Source organism: Eschrichtius robustus, chromosome 14, assembly GCF_028021215.1.
Source record: "Eschrichtius robustus isolate mEscRob2 chromosome 14, mEscRob2.pri, whole genome shotgun sequence".
Taxonomy (NCBI): Eukaryota; Metazoa; Chordata; class Mammalia; order Artiodactyla; family Eschrichtiidae; genus Eschrichtius; species Eschrichtius robustus.
In genome coordinates this window covers 28,801,381-28,819,724 of record NC_090837.1, presented here as the reverse complement: position 1 = coordinate 28,819,724, position 18,344 = coordinate 28,801,381, and the positions used below count along the sequence as shown (strand labels likewise).

Sequence of the window (18,344 nt, the reverse complement as noted above, 5' to 3'; positions counted from 1 at the left end):
GGATGTCTCTGGAATTTTATTTTCTAGAAACGGATCTATCACAGAGTGTGGTGTATCAGAACGAGGAGGGCAGATGGGTCACTGATCTTGCCTATTACACAGCTTTTGATAAAGAACAAGATGTAAACGTGTCTCTAAGTGATGAGATGAATGGAGGCTTCAGATCTGGCTGTAAGTGTATTGATAGCCTCTGCTCTGAACCATTTTCATTTTCTGATGGTGTTCTGAGATTACCCTGTACATCTTGGTCGGCCACATCAGATCCCTTCTGGATATGTACTTAGCACTTCACTTGTTTCTCTAGGAACAGAGGCTTGAGTCAGTCATTGCTAATCACTGTGAACTGAGCCGAGCCTTTCCCCAAGTAAGGACAGCGAGTCACTTTAGAGCATTCTGATAAATGAGCAGTTACAAAAGCCAGTCCATTTTAGAGTAAAAGTTCAGTAATGAAGAAATGGGAGAAAAGTGACGAGAAAGATAAATGAAATCTTAGAGGATGAGAACATTAGGAACCTCAGTTAGATTTGTTAATTAGCAGAATCTCTGACCGTGAAAGGAAAACGCTGCAAAACGCACGGCATTGTGAGAGCCTTGGCCTGTGGACATTTGCTGTGCCGCTGAGGCCTCTAGGGCCTGAGCGCCTCTACACCTGGAATGAGGAAAGACAATGAGGAGCCTGTCAAGCCCAGTCATATTTTTAATAGGCTCAGATGGTGCCAGAGGAAGAAGTTACTCTAACAGCTGCTTGTACTAAGCTGCTCCTAATGTCCATTGATGTGGAAGTACAGAGATCAATCGATAAGGCATGTTTCCAGCCCTTAGGAAACTGTCCATCAGCTAAGAGGGGTAAGATGAGAATACAGAACAACAGCATCGTTTGGAGTTGAGAGGAGGAATAACTTTTGCGTGAGTGGGTAGCAGAGGATTTCATATAGGAGGTGGCTTTCGAGGTAGAGTTTCAACAGGTAAATATTTTGGGCATGAGAAATTCCAAGTGGATAGAAAACCCAAAGAAAGAGGATGAGATGAGGAAGCATGGGCGTGTCTTGAGGATGGTAAATAACCCAGCATGGCTGGCATTTACGGCAAGACATGGGAAGGGTAGAGTAACGCGACATGGCGAGATGAAGCCAGAATGGTAAGACTGGGCCAGGGATCGGGTGGGGTTGGACTCCGTGCTGAGCTGAGCTGTGCTTGGTAGGCACTTGGGAGCCTCTGAAGATGCTTGTCCAGCTTGCTTTGTGAGTCTCCCTCTGGCCTCGATGGTCAGTTAAATGGTAGGCTCCTTAGGGTGTTGTAGAAATCGAGGTGTCACAGTGAGAATGAGAAGAAAATAGCTCATGAGGGGTATGGAAATAAAATCGCTAGGATTTGGTGACTGGATTTCAGCGGATAGTAGAGAGGTAAGAAAAGATGGAGGTTTGGGGTCTAAATTATTTTGAGAAAACGGCAATACCATTAACTGAGATGGGAAAAAACAGAAGACATTGTAGAATTTTGGATGATTGTGGTTTGAGGTGGGGATATTCAGTAGTTGGAAATGAGTCAGAAATTGAAGGTTAAGTTATAGTTATCAGTGATATCTTGATTTACAAAGGACAGTAGGCACAGGCTGGGCACTGGTTAGGACCCTATCACTTGAAAAGTCATCAGTTGTGGAATTTTCATGTGTTGCTGGTGAGAGTGTGAATTGATAAAACCATTTGGAACTTGTTTGGCAGTGTCTTATGAAGGTGAACTTTACGAACTTCATAGTTTATGACCCAGTAATTCTACACCCAAGTATATACCCAGTGTTCAGGGTGTATATATTCACCAAAAGACATACACTAAAATGTTTGTAGCAGCACTATGTGTATTAGTCCCAAACTAGAAACTCCCAAATTCCCATTGACCTTGGAATGGATTGTGTTTATTCCTACTTTGGAATGCTGTGTAGCAATGGGAATGAAGGATGTGTAACTACTTGCGGCAACGTGATGAATTTCACAAATATGTTGAATGAGATAAGGCTGACTAGCAATACATGCCATATATGTAGCCAGCTCTGTGGAGTAAGAAGCAAGGATAGTGGCTACCCTCGGGTTGGCATGCCGTGACAGGAGGCAAGCTCAGGGGGCCTTTTGGGTGCTGGCATGTTTTCTTTCTTGATCTGGGGTGTTGATCTGGTGACACAGATGTGTTCAGATTGTGAGAATTCATTGAGTTGGACACTTACATACACTTTTTAATGTATATTATACTTTGGTAAAAAGTTTTTAAAAGTGATGAAGCTGAGAAGAAAATTTGCAATTCATATTACAGAGTGAGGGCCCATGTCCCAAATATGTAAATTGTGCTAATAAACAATAAGTAAAAGACCAACTACTCAGTGTAGAACTGGGCAAAGTATATTATACTTTGGTAAAAAGTTTTTAAAAGTGATGAAGCTGAGAAGAAAATTTGCAATTCATATTACAGAGTGAGGGCCCATTTCCCAAATATGTAAATTGTGCTAATAAACAATAAGTAAAAGACCAACTACTCAGTGTAGAACTGGGCAAAGGGTGTAAACAGTTTATAGAAAAGGAAATAAAAAGTCAGTTCCCGTGGGAACTATTCTTCAGCTACACCTGCACAGATGTATAGGATGTGTGTACACATTGTTCATCATCACAGAAGGTTGGAAGCAACGTGGATGTACAAAACAGGGACTGATTAGATAAGGTACGTCCATACGAGGGGATACCCTGTGGCCGTAATAAAAGGAAATGGAGCTCTTTAGGTACTGGTAAGGGAAAGATCACCAAAATAAATTATTTAAAATCTTATTCCAACATTTGCATAAAGAGGTGGAAGAAGGAAAGACATACATATTTGTAAGTACATACAGTGGAAAGATTAAAAAAAAAGAAACTAATTACAGGGCTCCCTAGCTACTTGTAGAACTCAAAGGTCAGTAGGTTCAACTAGTGAGGGGTTTCACGGGGTGCTGCATATGTTGGTTGCTTCTGGAGGTGTGGGAAGTGGGGCCAGTGATGAGGGAGACTTGCAGTGTTGTATTCTGTTACGTCTTTTGGTTAACTTCTAAGAACTCTTTATTGAAGCAGAATGTACCTATATCTTCTGCATTTAGAACTATGTGGGCATGTTACTATTAAAGGAGAAATATGATAAAACAGATAGTGGAGGAATTTCATGAAACCATCTGTGTGGTTAGGGAATGAACAGAAGCTGGGTAGGAAAGGATGACTGGCACTGGTGGTGAGGAAATGGAAAAAATGATTATTGAAAACTATGGAAAAGTTTGATGGAAGGAAAGAAAGGATCAACTAGTCAAGGGGAATTGGGCTGGGGGAGCGTGAATGGAATGGGAGACTTTATACGAAGGGAAAGGAAATGTTGAAAATGTAAGAGGAGATACTCAGAAGAGGAAGCTTGGACCAAGGGCATAATTTTATAATAACAAGGCAGTTTTATTTATTTATAAATGAATAATTTTAATTTTTTTGGCTGTGCCGTGCAGCTTGTGGGTTCTTAGTTCCCTGCCCAGGGATCGAACCCATGTCCCCTGCAGTGGAAGCACGGAGTCCTAACCACTGGACCTCCAGGGAAGTCCTCAAAGTAGTTTTAAATGAAAACTTAAAACTTCCCCATTCCCACTTCCCCATTTCTGCCTCCCGCTCTCTGACAGCTCAGCGCATGTGAGCTGCTACTTCTGCTTGTGGCCTAGGATTTAAACATGGGGCGGAGGATGGGGAGCGGTATTGCTGCTTCAGAATTTAACAACAAAAGCGTTCAGGTGGCACTGGAGAGGACTGTGGTTTCAGATTTGGCAAAGAATTGGGCAGAGATTCTTGTAAGAAATGAAGTTCTGCTTTTTCATAATCTGTGAGTGATTTCTGATGAGCATACGTGGTAACAATGTCACTGTAGACTTTTCTTTAATTGAAGAGTCTTAAAGTCCAGAGAAAAAGTACTCAGGAGTATAATAAAATAGCATTTGGAGCTGTTTACTTAATGATTTAAAAAATAAAGTATTTTAACTCATTGAAGTAAATTAAGTTTTTCTGGGTTACCTTCTTACCATCTGATTTCCTATTTACCCTCTTCTGGCTTTTAGATTTGGTTGGTTGATACTTTTCACACTTCAGAGCAGTGGTTTTTAACTTACTTTGAGTCATGGACCCCACAGAGAATCTTCACAGAAAAATTTTTCCTGTGGAAGATAACTGTTTTGCACGTGACTTCCGGAGCTTCCTGGCCCTCCCGATGCTCGTTCATAGACTTGTAGTCTCAGAACATGTTTATGTGGGAGGTGGTGGGATCGCAAAGTAAGGAACCAGCACTACCCTGACAAGTCAGAATCCTGAGCTACTTCTGGTGCTCTGCTCTCCCGGCTGGAAACAGCCTCCTGTGTCTGTTCTCATTTTGTCTCTCAAGATGTTAGTGTTGGGCCCTCAGGGCTTCCAGAAGGGTAGTTTGGATTGGGTTAGCCCCTGATGGACTGATGAGAGTAGGGACATCTCTCTTGTTTGGGCCACGAGTGGACTGTCCCTTCTGGGTTGCTGTTCACTCCTCCCCTTCCAGCCACTGTCTGGAAACACCAGGCAGAGGCAGAATGGGCAGCAGATGGACAGTCCAGAGTCTAGCCTGCAGACTTTTCTGATTCAGCCAACATGTTTAAAATCCTTTTAAATCCTAATGCCTTGAGCAGGATCATTTGCTGTTCAGTCTGCCTCTGTCCTCTCTCCCCATTGGTCCTCTGCTCACTTACGCCAGCCTTGTGGCCTTGGCCTAGAGATGGAGGGCTGTGTGCCCATTGGTTTCCCTAAGGTGAACTGAGTTGTTCATTCAGAACTTTGAGGGCAGACACTGGGTGAACACTTGTCCCTGTTTGCCCAGGCTGTGGGGTTTGCTGGGATGTGGGATTTTTCCTTTCAAAAACTAGGACAGTCCTGGGTGTTGGGACAAACAGGTGGTTGGCACCCCAGCAGACATCTTCGTGACAAATTTACAGAGTGGCTTGTCCGTCTGATGTTCCAGATGAAATTCCATGCGTATTCATGGGCAGGTACCTTAACTCATGTGTGCCAAACTGCAAAGCTGAAGTTAATGTGAATCTTTTATAAAAAGCTTACATTATAAAGCCCCGTTAGTAAGTTAGGGCAAGTTAGTACCTGATGAAATCAATCACAGTAGGGTGTTTATTGCCAAAAGTTTCAGAACCACATACTCTTAATGTGCTTAATACAGATGCATCAGTTCTGTGATGGAAGCTTTCACATACTTCTTTCAGTTTTATTTCTTTAATATTTCATTTTCCTAACTAGCTATGTTGTATTTATATGCTAGTATTTAATTAGGCATCAGTGCAATATAATTATAAAACTTATTCTTTTTTAAGCTGATGCATTGGATTTGATTGCACAAGATGAAGAAGAATTTAATAAAGAGCATCAGTTTATGCAGGTTTGTATTTTATTAACATTAACCAAAGTTTATAATTTTTCTTGTATTTAAATGTAGGCAAAATGTTCATTTCTTTCTGAATAGATATATAGTGAGTATAGAATTATATCTTGATTTTTCTCATGTTTAGACAATTTCTGCCTTTTCCTTCAGACTCTAAATTATTAATTGAAAAAAAGCTGGCATACTGAAATAGTGTTTATTAGTTCACTTAAAATTGCCTTAATAGGCTTCAAAGATACAGTTTTTTACCATGTTTTAAAATGAGGTAGTGCTATTCGTTTTTATTTGAAGATGTACTCCTTTCTAAAGATTTTTATTAATGACAATCAGTATTTGACTTAAGCAATATGTTAAAACAATGCATATCATAACTCAGGTATTAAAAAATTTCTCTTTTTGTGGACTTTATCACCTTTATTAGCTTAAGCTTGAATTTGTCCACATTTAAAAAATTTTTAAATATTTAAATTTCCTTAGTGAAATTTGTATTTTTATGTATTAGAAAAACAGAAGGCTTGCTGGAGAAATAAAATGAAATGATGACTTTCTTCCTAGGAAGAAAATATAGATGCCCAGAACACTTCAGCTGCCCTAGGGGATACATCGTGGGGAACTTCAGTCAATTATGGTCTGTTGAGGAGATCACTTAGCACATCAGATTTGGACAAAGACGATGCCACTTATTTACGTCTGTCTTTAGGAGAGTTCTTTGCTCAAAGGTCTGAAGCTCTCGGTTGCCTTGGTGGTGGTTACAGTGTGAAAAGAGTAAGTACCATGTGTGCTAGAAGTGGTTAAATTCACTTGCCCTTATGTTTTGAAGGTTATGATGGTGTAGCTAGATCAGAGTATCTTTAAAGCAGAGACAGAATAGGGACTCCGTGGTGGAATAGTGGTAAAAAGCTTCGGTTTCATAGTGTCTGTACCCTGACTGCAGTCCTAGCTCTGTCTTTTAACTAGTTCTGTGGCATGGCACAATGTATTTAACTCCTCTGTGCCTTGATTTTCCAATTTCTAGAATGGAATACTGTCTTACAGGGTTTTGTGGGGGATACTGTGATGGTGCGCGTACAGCGTTTAGCACGGCCTCAAGTGCATTAAGTACTCCATCCCTGTTAGTTGCTGTTTCATTGGTTGCTGATGTTATATCATTGGTTGTGGGAAGAATTCAAAGATTCATTTTTTAAACCTCTGGTCTAAAAACATGTTTTGAAATATAGGAGTGTTTTGGTTTTTTAAGATGTACATGTAAAAAGTTTTAAATGCAAGTGATAGTGGTAGATTGTATGAAGGAGTGAGGAGAAGCTGTGTCTCCTGTGGGGGTCAGAGCGGTGTCTGAGGAGGGGCACCGGGGTGATGCCTGAATGGTGGGGAGGAGGCAGCGTGTTCCCAGAAAAGTCTTGGAGGCGGGAGCTGGAGGGCATATCGGAGGAGCAGAGAGCAGGCCCACAGCTCGTGTGAGTGGGCTTCGGGTCAGTGGTCTGATGGTAGAAGTAGACACGGACCAGGTCATGATGGGGCCCTTGCAGGGCTCGGGTTCATCTCAAGGGAACTGGGAAGATGTGCTTGGAGGCAGGGTGCCCGGCCCATCTCCAGGTGTGACAGGAGCCGGGTGAAGGAGGTTCCTGAGCCTCAGAGGAGGAGAAGCAGGCAGAGGTTTAGCACGTGGAGGAGATGCCATGAAGGCCGAGGCCTGGGATGGCAGTATGGAAACAGAAAAGTTCTAGGGTTCAGGATTTCCTCTGGAGGTAGAGTCGAAGGACCTGTTGGTGAATTCCATGTAGGGACATAGTGCTGTCGGAGGGAGTGTATATTAAAATAGGATTTCACTAAGAGTATAATTTTAAGCAGCTAGGGTGTTAGAAATTGACTTACAGGAAAATTTGAAACTGAACTGTGGGTCCTGTCTATGCAGTGAATTAAAAAATGAGAGTAAATACTTAGGCAGATTTTTCTGCCTGGATGAATTGGTTTTGACATTATGAGAGAAGTTGAAGCGTAACTGAATTCCTTTCTGAACAGCTGGACAAAACACCACACACTGGAAAGATGGATCTGTCATTTTGTATTAGTTATGAAATGTTACTTGGTTCAGGCAGCTGGATCAAGGGAGGAAATCCTCGAGTGAAGATTGATTGAAAATTGATTGCATTAGCGAATTTGCTTTTCAGGTCTATCCTGAGAGCTCTGGAAGGAAGCCAGGTGGGAATTCCCTGCCCTTGAGCAAGGTCCTTGAATGTGACCTTCTGAACGCTCATCTAGGGCAGTAGGAATGTATCTCATCTTAATACAGATTTTCAAGGACATATTTATTGTGTAAAATAAAATACCCTTGTAAGTACTGTAAGTTCCAGTAAGGCAGGAAGTTTTATATCTTTTTTCTCACTGACTTGTCACTGATGATTATTACCAGTGCCTGACACATAACAGGTGCTCAGTAACAATTACTGGAGGAACAAAGTGTCATTTCTGGGTTGCTTTAATTTGGATTTCTTAGTAAGCGCAAATTATTTGACAATATTTGTTCTGATGATTAAAGATAGCTAGCAGTAAGGAAATAAAAGGTCCTGTCTGGACTTGTAAAGTTCATTTCTAGTAATTTATGTTAATTTTTTTGGTTTTTTTTTTTGTTTTTGGCTGCGTCGGGTCTTGATGCGGCACGCGGGCTTCTCTCTAGTTGCGGCATGTGGGCTCAGTAGTTGTGCTGCAGGGTCTTAGTTGCCCTGTGGCATGTGAGATCTTAGTTCCCTGACCAGGGATCGAACCCGTGTCCCCTGCATTGGAAGGTGGACTCTTAACCACTGGGCCACCAGGGAAGTCCCAACTTACGTTTAAATGGAAAAATCAGAATCATTTTGTTGAAATAATTTTAGCTAGGTTACCACTATTAGGATAAAATAGTCTAGAATTTCTCAAAGCAGTTGCAAATTAAGGAAATAATTGGCATGTTTATTTTGTAGCCATCATTTGGTTATTTTATTAGATCACCAGAGAAGAGAGAACCTATTGCTCTAATAAGAAAATCAGATGTATCAAGAAGTAATTTGGAAAAAGAAATGGCTCATCTTAACCATGGTCTATTTTCAGGTAATGGATTAAATTAAGTTTTTTTTTAACCTGTAAGTTAGTGGTTGTGTGATCATGTTCTTTATGCGGAAGAAAGTAATGTATATACCACTTTGAATTTTTTGAGTATTAGTTACAGATTTGATTTTTATATAACTTCACATTGCCTTTTCAATCTAAAGTAGAAACAAGTCAGCCAAAATTCACCTAAATCCTTTTGTAAAAACAAAAGTAAATGAAATATAATCTGTTCAAGTGGTTGGGTTAACTTTGGCCTACTGAACTACTGAATTAATGAATTGTAGCTACTATATTTATTATTTAGGTGGACTTTTAAAGAGGAGTTTTCAGATTTGGACTGTGATAGTATAAATATGATAACTATCTGTGATGAATATTTAAAATCAGACTTTCTTGGTTAACATAACAATTATCAAGCAGCTACTTTTTGCTAGTATAATGCCTCGTGCATTGTATCATGAAATTGTATAAAATGTGCTTTAGTCCTTAAAGAGCCTATATTCCAGTGGGGGATGGGGGGGTTGGGATATTTAGTGGTCCTTATCCCACGGATTGTTTCTGTGAGATAGTGTATAGATGTAAGTTGAATATTACATGTTTTCTACAGGAGATTTAAAGGCACAGCTAAGTGAAGGATCAGTTACACTTCAGGCTGAAGAACTGGAGAGTATTTCACAAGTGGATGAAAATGATGTGACATTAACTGCCAATAAAGGGAAAACAGAGGTATTTAAGCCTTTCATGAAGGAAAGCTAAAACCTCGCTGTCATAATTCTCATACAAGATCAAGATAAAGTCACGGAAAAAATGCATAACATTTTTCTTACTCAATTTTATTACAAGTATCCTTTAAATATTATCAGCATACAATAAATGTACGAAGACTTTATAATACAAACTTACAGTCAGTGAGTTATCACAGCTTATACACCCATGTACACCCCAGGTCAGGAAAGAGAGCGTTGCCCACAGCCCAGGAGCCATTTTTTTGTTCCTCCTGAACACTAGTTCCTCCTGTCTGACCTATGACACTGTAACAGTTTCACCCGTTTGTGAAGTTTATATACAAGAAATCATGTAGTAGCATATATATATATATTTTTTTTTAATATAAATTTATTTTATTTGTTTATTTTTGGCTGCGTTGGGTCTTTGTTGCTACGTGCGGGCTTTTCTCTAGCTGCGGCGAGCAGGGGCTACTCTTCGTTGCGGTGAGCGGGGGCTACTCTTTGTTGCGGCACGTGGGCTTCTCATTGCATTGCGGTGGCTTCTCTTGTTGTGGAGCACAGGTTCTAGGCGCGCGGGCTTCAGTAGTTGTGGCTCGTGGGCTCTAGAGCGCAGGCTCAGTAGTTGTGGCGCACAGGCTTAGTTGCTCCATGGCATGTGGGATCTTCCCAGACCAGGGATTGAACCTGTGTCCCCTGCATTGGCAGGTGGATTCTTAACCACTGTGCCACCAGGGAAGTCCCAGTAGCATATATTTTTCTTCGTTTTTTTCCACTTACGTTTGCAAGATGCAACTGTGATAAGTATAATAGCTAATTTTCATTGCTGTGTAGTATTCTATTATGAATATTCTGTCGTTGATATATTCACCCTAATGTTGATGGATATTTGGGATCTGTCTTATGTCAATATGACACTGTTAAAATAGTGTAGTTTTATAGTAGGTCTTGATATCTAGTAGAATAAGTCTTCCCCTCTTATTTTTCTTTAAAAGTATCTTGGCTGTTCTTGTTCCTTTACATTCACATATATATTTTAAAGTCAGATTGTCATCTTTCACAACCAGCTAGCAACCCTGCTGAGCTTTAAGTTGGGATTGTGTTTAATCTATAGAACGGTGAAATTGACATCTTTATAATGTTGAATCTTCTAATCCATGAAGATTACATGTCCCTCCACTTAGGTTCTAATTTCTCTCTGTATTTTATGGGGCTTTTTTGTGCAGAGATTTTAACACATCATTTGTTAGATTTCTTTCTGAATTGTTTGAAATGGTATTTTAATATTATCTTTCTGAACTTAATTTTCCCTTTGTTGTGGCCAAACAGAAATACATGTTTTTTAATATACTCACCTTATATCCAGCAAGTGTGCTAAATTCATTTTTATTTATGGATTCTTTGGATTTTTCTGTATATGAACTTATATTATCTGAGAATAACAACAGTTCCTTTCTAATTTTTATACCTTCATTTCTTTGTCTAGCCTTACTTGACTGCATCTTAGAACAGTGAATAGAAGTGGTAATGTTGGGTTTCCCTGACTCAGAGGGAAAACTTTTGAGTAGTATTTTGTCTTTAAATTTGATAGATGCTCTAGGTTTTTATTTATCATCAGATTTTTAAAATTCCCTTCTAATTTTTGTTCGCTAGTTTTATTTTAATTTGTAAAGAGGTTGAATTTTGTCCAGTGCTGTTTTGCATCTGTCTAGGTGAACATGAGTTTTCTCTTCTTTTGGTGATGTGGTGAGTTACATTACATGGTTTTGAATATTAAAGCTGCTCTTCTCCACTTGGGTCATGATACATTATCGTTTTTATAGATGGTTGGATTCAGTTTGATAATAATTTATTTATAATTTTGCATATGTGTTCACAAGTGGGTTGATGCTCTTTCTTATAATGTCCTTGTTTGGTTTTGGTACCAAGGTTTTGCCAGTTTCATTTTTTTTTTTTTTTAATTTTTCAAATTTTATTATAATTATTTCTTTTCTATGAGTGGCAATATTTTTTTTTTTACTTTTGAAAAGCCAATTTACTTTGCATATTACTGAGTAGAAGGGCTACTTTTTTAAAAAAAAGTAAAATAAATTTTCATTGAGGTGAAATTCACATAATATTAAATTAACCATTTTAAAGTGAACAATCCAGTGATATATAGGACGTTTACAGTGTTGTGCAATCACCACCTCTACCCAGTTCCAAAATATTTTCATGACCCCAAGAGGAAAGCCTATACCCATTAAGAAATTGCCCCTTCATAGCCCCATTTTCTATCCCCTGGCAACCACCAATCTGCATTTGTCCCCATGGGTTTATTTCTTTGGGATATTTTATATAAATAAAATCATATGTTACCTTTTGCATCTGGCTTCTTTCACGTAACATAATATTTTTAATATATGTCCATGGTGAAGCACATTATCAGTACTTCATTCCTTTCTCTGGACGAATAATATTCTGTTGTGTGTATATACCACCATTTGTTTATCCATTTATCCAGTGATGGCCATTGGTCTCATTTTTCTTATTTTCTGGAAGTTTTTTGTCAGACATACTAATTTTTTTAAATTAATTAATTATTTTTTGGCTGTGTTGGGTCTTCGTTGTTGCGTGCTGGCTTTCTCTGGTTGCGTCGAGCAGGGACTACTCTTCGTTGCGGTGCGCAGGCTTCTCCTTCTGGTGACTTCTCTTGTTGCAGAGCACGGGCTCTAAGCGTGCGGGCTTCAGTAGTTGTGACACGTGGGCTCCAGTAGTTGTGGCTCGCGGGCTCTAGAGCACGGGCTCTAGAGTGCAGGCTCAGTAGTTGTGGCTCACGGGCCTAGTTGCTCTGCGGCATGTGGGATCTTCCCAGACCAGGGCTCGAACCCGTGTCCCCTGCATTGGCAGGCAGATTCTCAACCACTGCGCCACCAGGGAAGCCCCTCTAACATCTTGAAATGAATGCTTAGCTTAATTTTTCTGCCTTTTTGCTTTGCTTGCATAAGCATCTGATGGAATAAATTTCCTTTTTTTTGGCCACGCCACACGGTTTGCAGGATGTTCCCTGACCAGGGATTGAACCCGGGCCACAGCAGTGCAAGCTCCAAATCCTAATCAGTAGACCACCAGGGAACTCCTAAATGTCCTTGAAAGCAGGGATTTTGTGGCATCCCCTACTTTCTTTTTTCATCTCATATGTTTTGATATCATATTTTCGTTATTCTGTTCATTGTATTTTCTAATTTCTCTGGCCCATCAGTTTTTGGAAGTGTATTGCTTAGTTTCCAAACATTTGGGGATTTTCCACATTTTAAAATATTGATTCTAGGCAGTTGTACTGTAGTCAGAATTTTTGGTTTTAGTCCTTTGAAATTTGTTGAGACATGATACATGGCTCAGCATTTGTTCAGTTTTTGAAAATGTTTTCTCTGCACGTGAGAGGAATGCCTATCATGTAACTGTATGTCATTTAGGTGAAATTTATTAAATCATGATGATTAAACTGTATTTTTAAATTGTTGTGCTTGTTCTTTCAGTTACTTAGGTATTAAAATCTCGTACTGATTGTGGATTTGTCTGTTGTTTATTATAGTCTGCCAGTATTTGCTTTAAAATTTTTGAGGCTGTATTTTTCAAGGTACAAGCGTATTAGAATTCTTCTCTCCTGGTGAATCAAACCTTTTATCATTGTGCGTGACTGTGTTTGTCTGTAGTGTTTAGTCTTTATGTTAAGTATAGTCTGATATTAACATAATTCATACCAGTTTTCTTTTAGTTAGTGTTTGCATGTTATATCTGTTTCTGTTATTTTACTTTTAACCTTTCTATAGCCTTGTATTGAATATTTTAGCTGTTTCTCTTATTAAAACATAGCGTTGGATTTTATTTTTCAATTTCTCATGATCCTTCTTTCCACTTATATTTACTGGAGCTACCAATATATGGGGATTTAAATCTGCTCTCTTTATTCACTCTATTTCACTTAGACATTGCTATTTTTCTTTTTTGTATTCTTTTGGATTGCTGAAGTATTTTATATTCCAGTTTTCTTCCTCTGTTAATTTGGTAATTATATGTTTTCCTATTATTTTGGTTACCCAAGAAATTATAACCTGTCTCCTTCATTTACTAATGTTTAATAAAAATAGGGTTTTTTTTGGTTTTCTTTACCTCTTCCTTAACATTACAAGGACCATAAAACATTCAGTTTACTTCACTCTAGTCTTATAAGCGCCTATTGTTTTATATTTTAATTCTCTATTTAAACACCATAAGACATTATGATGATGTTGATGGTGATTACTGTTATTACATACAACCAATATGTATCTCTGACCTTCCATTTAAGATTAGTTTTCTTTTGCTTGAAGAATACCCTTACAATTTCGTTTTGTAAGAGGCTACTGGTAATGAATCCTCCGCTTTTGTCAGTCTGAAAATATCTTTATTTCACCTTTATTTATTTATTTTTAAATGTAGTTGGCACCTTTTTTTTTTTTATATAAATTTATTTATTTATTTATTTATTTTTGGCTGTGTTGGGTCTTCGCCTCTGCGCGAGGGCTTTCTCCAGTTGTGGCGAGCGGGGGCCACTCCTCACCGCCACGGCCTCTCTTGTTGCAGGGCACAGGCTGCAGACGCGCAGGCTGAGTAGTTGTGGCTCACGGGCCTAGTTGTTCTGCGGCATGTGGGATCCTCCCAGACCAAGGCTCGAACCCGTGTCCCCTGCATTGGCAGGCAGACTCTCAACCACTGTGCCACCAGGGAAGCCCTCACCTTTATTTTTGAAGCATATTTTATTTGGTGTATGTTCATTAACAAGTATGTTAGACTTTCTCAGTATCTTTTGTGTTTTCTGTTCTGTTGTGTTTTTTGTTTCTCTTTCATTCTGGATATTTTTTTCAGACTTCTCTTCCAAGTCTGATTCTTTTTTCAGTTGTGTCCAATTTGTTGTTAAACCTGTCCATTGGATTCTTTTTTCTTAATTTATTTTTGGCTGCGTTGGGTCTTCATTGCTGCACGCAGGCTTTCTCTAGTTGCGGCAAGCGGGGGCTACTCTTTGTTGCAGTGCGTGGGCTTCTCATTGCAGTGGCTTCTCTTGTTACGGAGCACGGGCTCTAGGCGTGTGGGCTTCAGTAGTCGTGGCCCAGGGGCTCTAGAGCGCAGGCTCAGTAGTTGTGGTGCATGGACTTTGTTGCTCCGTGGCATGTGGGATCTTCCTGGACCAGGGCTCGAACCTGTGTCCCCTGCATTGGCAGGCAGATTCTTAACCACTGCACCACCAGGGAGGCCCCCTGTCCATTGGATTCTTAATTTTTTATTGTATTTTTTAATTACAGAATTTACATTTAGTTCTTTCTTGATAATTTCTAGTCTTCTGTTGAGTTCTCAGTGTTGTTTTTAATTTCTTAAGTATGTTTTAGATTTTAGATTTAGATGTGTTTTAGACTCTGATAATCCATTGTCTGCATGCCCCACAGTTGTCTTTTTCTGTGATGTGGGCCACATTACCTTGGAACATTGTGTGTCATTCATTGATAGAGGAGTGGACTATTACAGGAAAAGTTGCTGAAATATTGAGGCCATGGGAGATCTTCCAGACAGGATTTTTGGCTGCTTCTGAGCGAGGAATAGTAGCAGTCTCAGGTCGCTTTAATTCAGTTATTGGGTTTGAGCTGATTGGAGCTGGGCCTCCGGTCCTCCTGAAGGCCACCTTTACTCCTAGGGAGTAGCCCTCTGTGGTCTTGTCCTAAAGCATGGATGTTTACCATAGTTACCACCTTCCCCTCATCACTGGCAGACTCTGAACCTGATTTTTGTACCGTTACTCCCATAAGAGCAGCTTTTCTTAGCTTCTTTTTAAAATATTATTATTTTTTAAAAAAATTTCTTAGCTTTCTAAGCTTCCTGATGTCTTAGCAGTAGCCTCTTCCTGAAGCAGCTCCCCTGGGGCAGAGCATTCCCAGGACTGGGCTCACCTCTCTGGGATTCTGTCTTCTCTTGGATTTTGGCCCCATAGTTTTTTATTCCTTTTTTGGCTCTCCAGCACCTTCTAAGAGATGTTTTCAGATATGCTGTCTAATTGCTCTCAGCAAGAGTTGGTTTGCATCACTTAGTCTGCTATTACTAGAGGCAGAAGTCTTAATTTGCATTTTTAAAATATTGCTTTGCTGTTGGTTCCATTTCATTATTTTACCCATGGTTTCTATTTATGTCTTGCTTATAAATAATTCTAACAATTGAATGAAATTACCAAGAATCATAATTGCAGTCACTGTGGCTCAATGGCTTCTCAATTTCAGTATTTTAATTTTTTGGTTTTAAATTATTTTCTGATTCAGTTTTAGCATTTCTTTAACTCCTGAAGGGTTTTTTTTTGAACAACTGATGATCCGATTTTGTAAGTGACCGAGTACTCTACAAATCAAGTTGATAGCAGCTGTCTTTTTTCATTAGGAGGTTTAACTGGTATACCATTAATTTCTTGCTGCTGTCAGATCTTATGTAGCACTTACAGATAAAGATTAAACTAATATGTGCTTGTCCATGGAGCTGATGTGAACTTTCTCATTTCTAGGACACTTTCCTCATCAACAGCAAACCCCAGAGACGCACAGGCGAACTGCCTAGCAGTGGTGATTCTGTGCTGAGGATAAGCACCATTGCTTCCGCCATCGCAGATGCATCAGTGAACACTGACCCCTCCCAGCTTGCCGCCATGATCAAGGCACTTTCAAATAAAACCCGAGAGAAGACTTCTCAGGACGATGGTAAACAAAAGCACTGTTCGGCTGTGTCTCATTTCTTACCTAATGAGCTGGAAAAAAGTAATGGATCCAGCGCATTTGATATGGAAAAATACCTTAAAAAAACAGAAATTAGTAGATATGAAAGTGGATTGGACAACTTTTCAAGAGCTGGTGTGTCTGATATTTGGGATTTGTCTTTGTCCAAAGAACGGATTACACATGACATCCATGCAGTGGACCTGGGTGCTACTAGCATAAGTGTAAGGGAGCCAGAAGAAGACACAGCAGCTGGTTTTTATGGTGAAAGTGGAGAGAGCGTGGACCAGGCATCACTGAGAACGATAAACTCTTCAAATTCAGTTCTTACAAATACGGGAGAGAGACAGGGTGCAGGGGTTGATGTGAAGACACATTCCATTGACCATAAATTACCAGATTCCGGTGACGGTGAAAAAGCTGCCTCCGTATCCATTCCAGCCCTTGATAGCTCATTAGTCAGGAACCCCAGGGTAGCATCCCTCTGGCTGTCAGAAGAGCATGAAGACACACAGAATAGTAGAGAATATCAGAGGCAAAATGAGTATGTTAGTGAGACAAGTAACAGTGAAAAGCATGTGACTTTTGAAAACCATTCCATAATCTCACCTAAAAGTGTTGGTAAGTGTCAGAGTAATTGGTCACATTCAAAAAATTACACAGAGTGTTTTTTTTTCTGTTCTCATTGGAAAATACACCTTTCTGGTAGATTTGAAAAATCCCTCTCCTGAGTGTGGTGGACATGGCTCGGAGGACGACCAGGATAGCTTCAGACCTTCCACTTCTCCACTGAGTCATTCTTCTCCTAGTGAGATTTCTGGAAATAGTTTATCAGGGTAGGTGCTTAACCTTTCTTTTTTTTTTTTTTAAGTAATAAAATACATGCTCAGTGTAGGAAAATTGGAACAGTGTAAAGAAAATTAGTCACCTATAGCTTCATCTCTCAGAGGTAACCGTTATAAATATTTTGTGAATTTCTTTCAAGACATTTTTCTTTGCAAATTTTCATACCCTGCTTTTTTCACTTATTAAAATAATTCCTGCATTTAAAAGAAAGTTAATGTTATAGACTGCATAATGAATCTGTCACAGTTTATTTGGTGCTTCTGGTGGATACTGGTGATACTTACTATATTTTACCTTTTTTTTTTTTTTTTTTTTGCCATTTTAATGATACTGAGATGAACAACTTTGCTCATAAAATTTTTTCTGTGTTTTAACTGATTTCCTCAGAAGTGAAATGACCAAGTCAGGGATAAGAATATTTTCAGGCTCTCTGGATTAGCAAACTGTTTTCTAAAAGAGTCTTAAAGACTTGCACTCTTACCATCTGTGTTTGTTGAAGGTGTGCATTCTACTGTTTTCTTATCAGCGTTTTAAATAACTTTTAATTTTGGATTTTTTTTTTCTCTTACTGTATTAATTTGTGTTCTTAATACTAATGAGATTGATAAGTGCTTTTTCAAAGGTTAGGATAAGAATCCTAACATTTTACATGTTTTCACACAACCTGTAGGGTAACTTAAGCTTCAAGTTATAAGACCTTTTTCATTTTTCAAAAATGCCTTAAGTCAACATTGTTTCAAAAGTTTACACATATACAAGTATATGTGTGTGTCCATAGAACTTTGAACAGTGTGAATGTAATGCTTTATCAGATGTGTCTGTGTATTTGTGTATAAATGTGCACGTGTGTGTGTTTCCCTCCATTAAGCTCTTTGTCTGCCTCGTTCTCCAGTCCTCTCACCAGGAGCTGCTGTTGCTGGTTTCTTAGGTTTCCTTCTGGTCTTTGTGCACATACACAGATATGAGTGTATATTCTTATTTTCATCCCTCTTTATAGTCAATAGAGGGTCCTTTACACACTTCTTATGTTTTGCTACACAAGGTTACTTATCCCAGCCTTATCTGTATTACAGTCACTTTGCACGCATGCAGATGTATTACAGGATAAATTCTTGGAAATGAGATTGTTAGGTCAAAGAGTATGTGCATTCACGTTCCTATTTAAGTTAGTACAACCCCTCTGTAGAGGTTGTGTTAGTTTAATTTTCCACCAACAATTTAGGAAAGAGCTTGTTTCCCACAACCTCACCAACAGAATGTTTATCCAACTTTTTGTTGACAGTCTGATAGGTGAAAAAATACTATATCAGTATAACTTTAAATCATGAGTGATGATGAGCATCTTTTCCTTTATATTTCCTTTTATATCATATATCTATTCATGTTTGTTGCCCATTTTTCTCATGGACTGTTAGTCTTTTTTGTCTCCATTTCTCGGAGCCCTTGACGTATTAGGGAGAGTGGGTAG

General features: G+C 39.1%; 1 protein-coding gene across 6 annotated transcripts in view; it reads left to right on the top strand.

Moving 5' to 3' along the window:
- The window catches only part of CEP192 (centrosomal protein 192), a 94,101-nt gene that overhangs the window by 26,794 nt on the left and 48,963 nt on the right, over nt 1–18,344 (top strand). For 5 of the 6 annotated variants that reach the window (XM_068563744.1, XM_068563747.1, XM_068563746.1 and 2 more), the window contains 7 exons: nt 28–171; nt 5,387–5,451; nt 6,010–6,219; nt 8,412–8,538; nt 9,146–9,264; nt 15,823–16,651; nt 16,740–16,866. In XM_068563744.1, coding sequence (XP_068419845.1) covers nt 28–171; nt 5,387–5,451; nt 6,010–6,219; nt 8,412–8,538; nt 9,146–9,264; nt 15,823–16,651; nt 16,740–16,866 — 1,621 coding nt within the window. The remainder of the gene's footprint in view (nt 1–27; nt 172–5,386; nt 5,452–6,009; nt 6,220–8,411; nt 8,539–9,145; nt 9,265–15,822; nt 16,652–16,739; nt 16,867–18,344) is intronic. The other variant, XM_068563748.1, reaches the window with a different exon arrangement.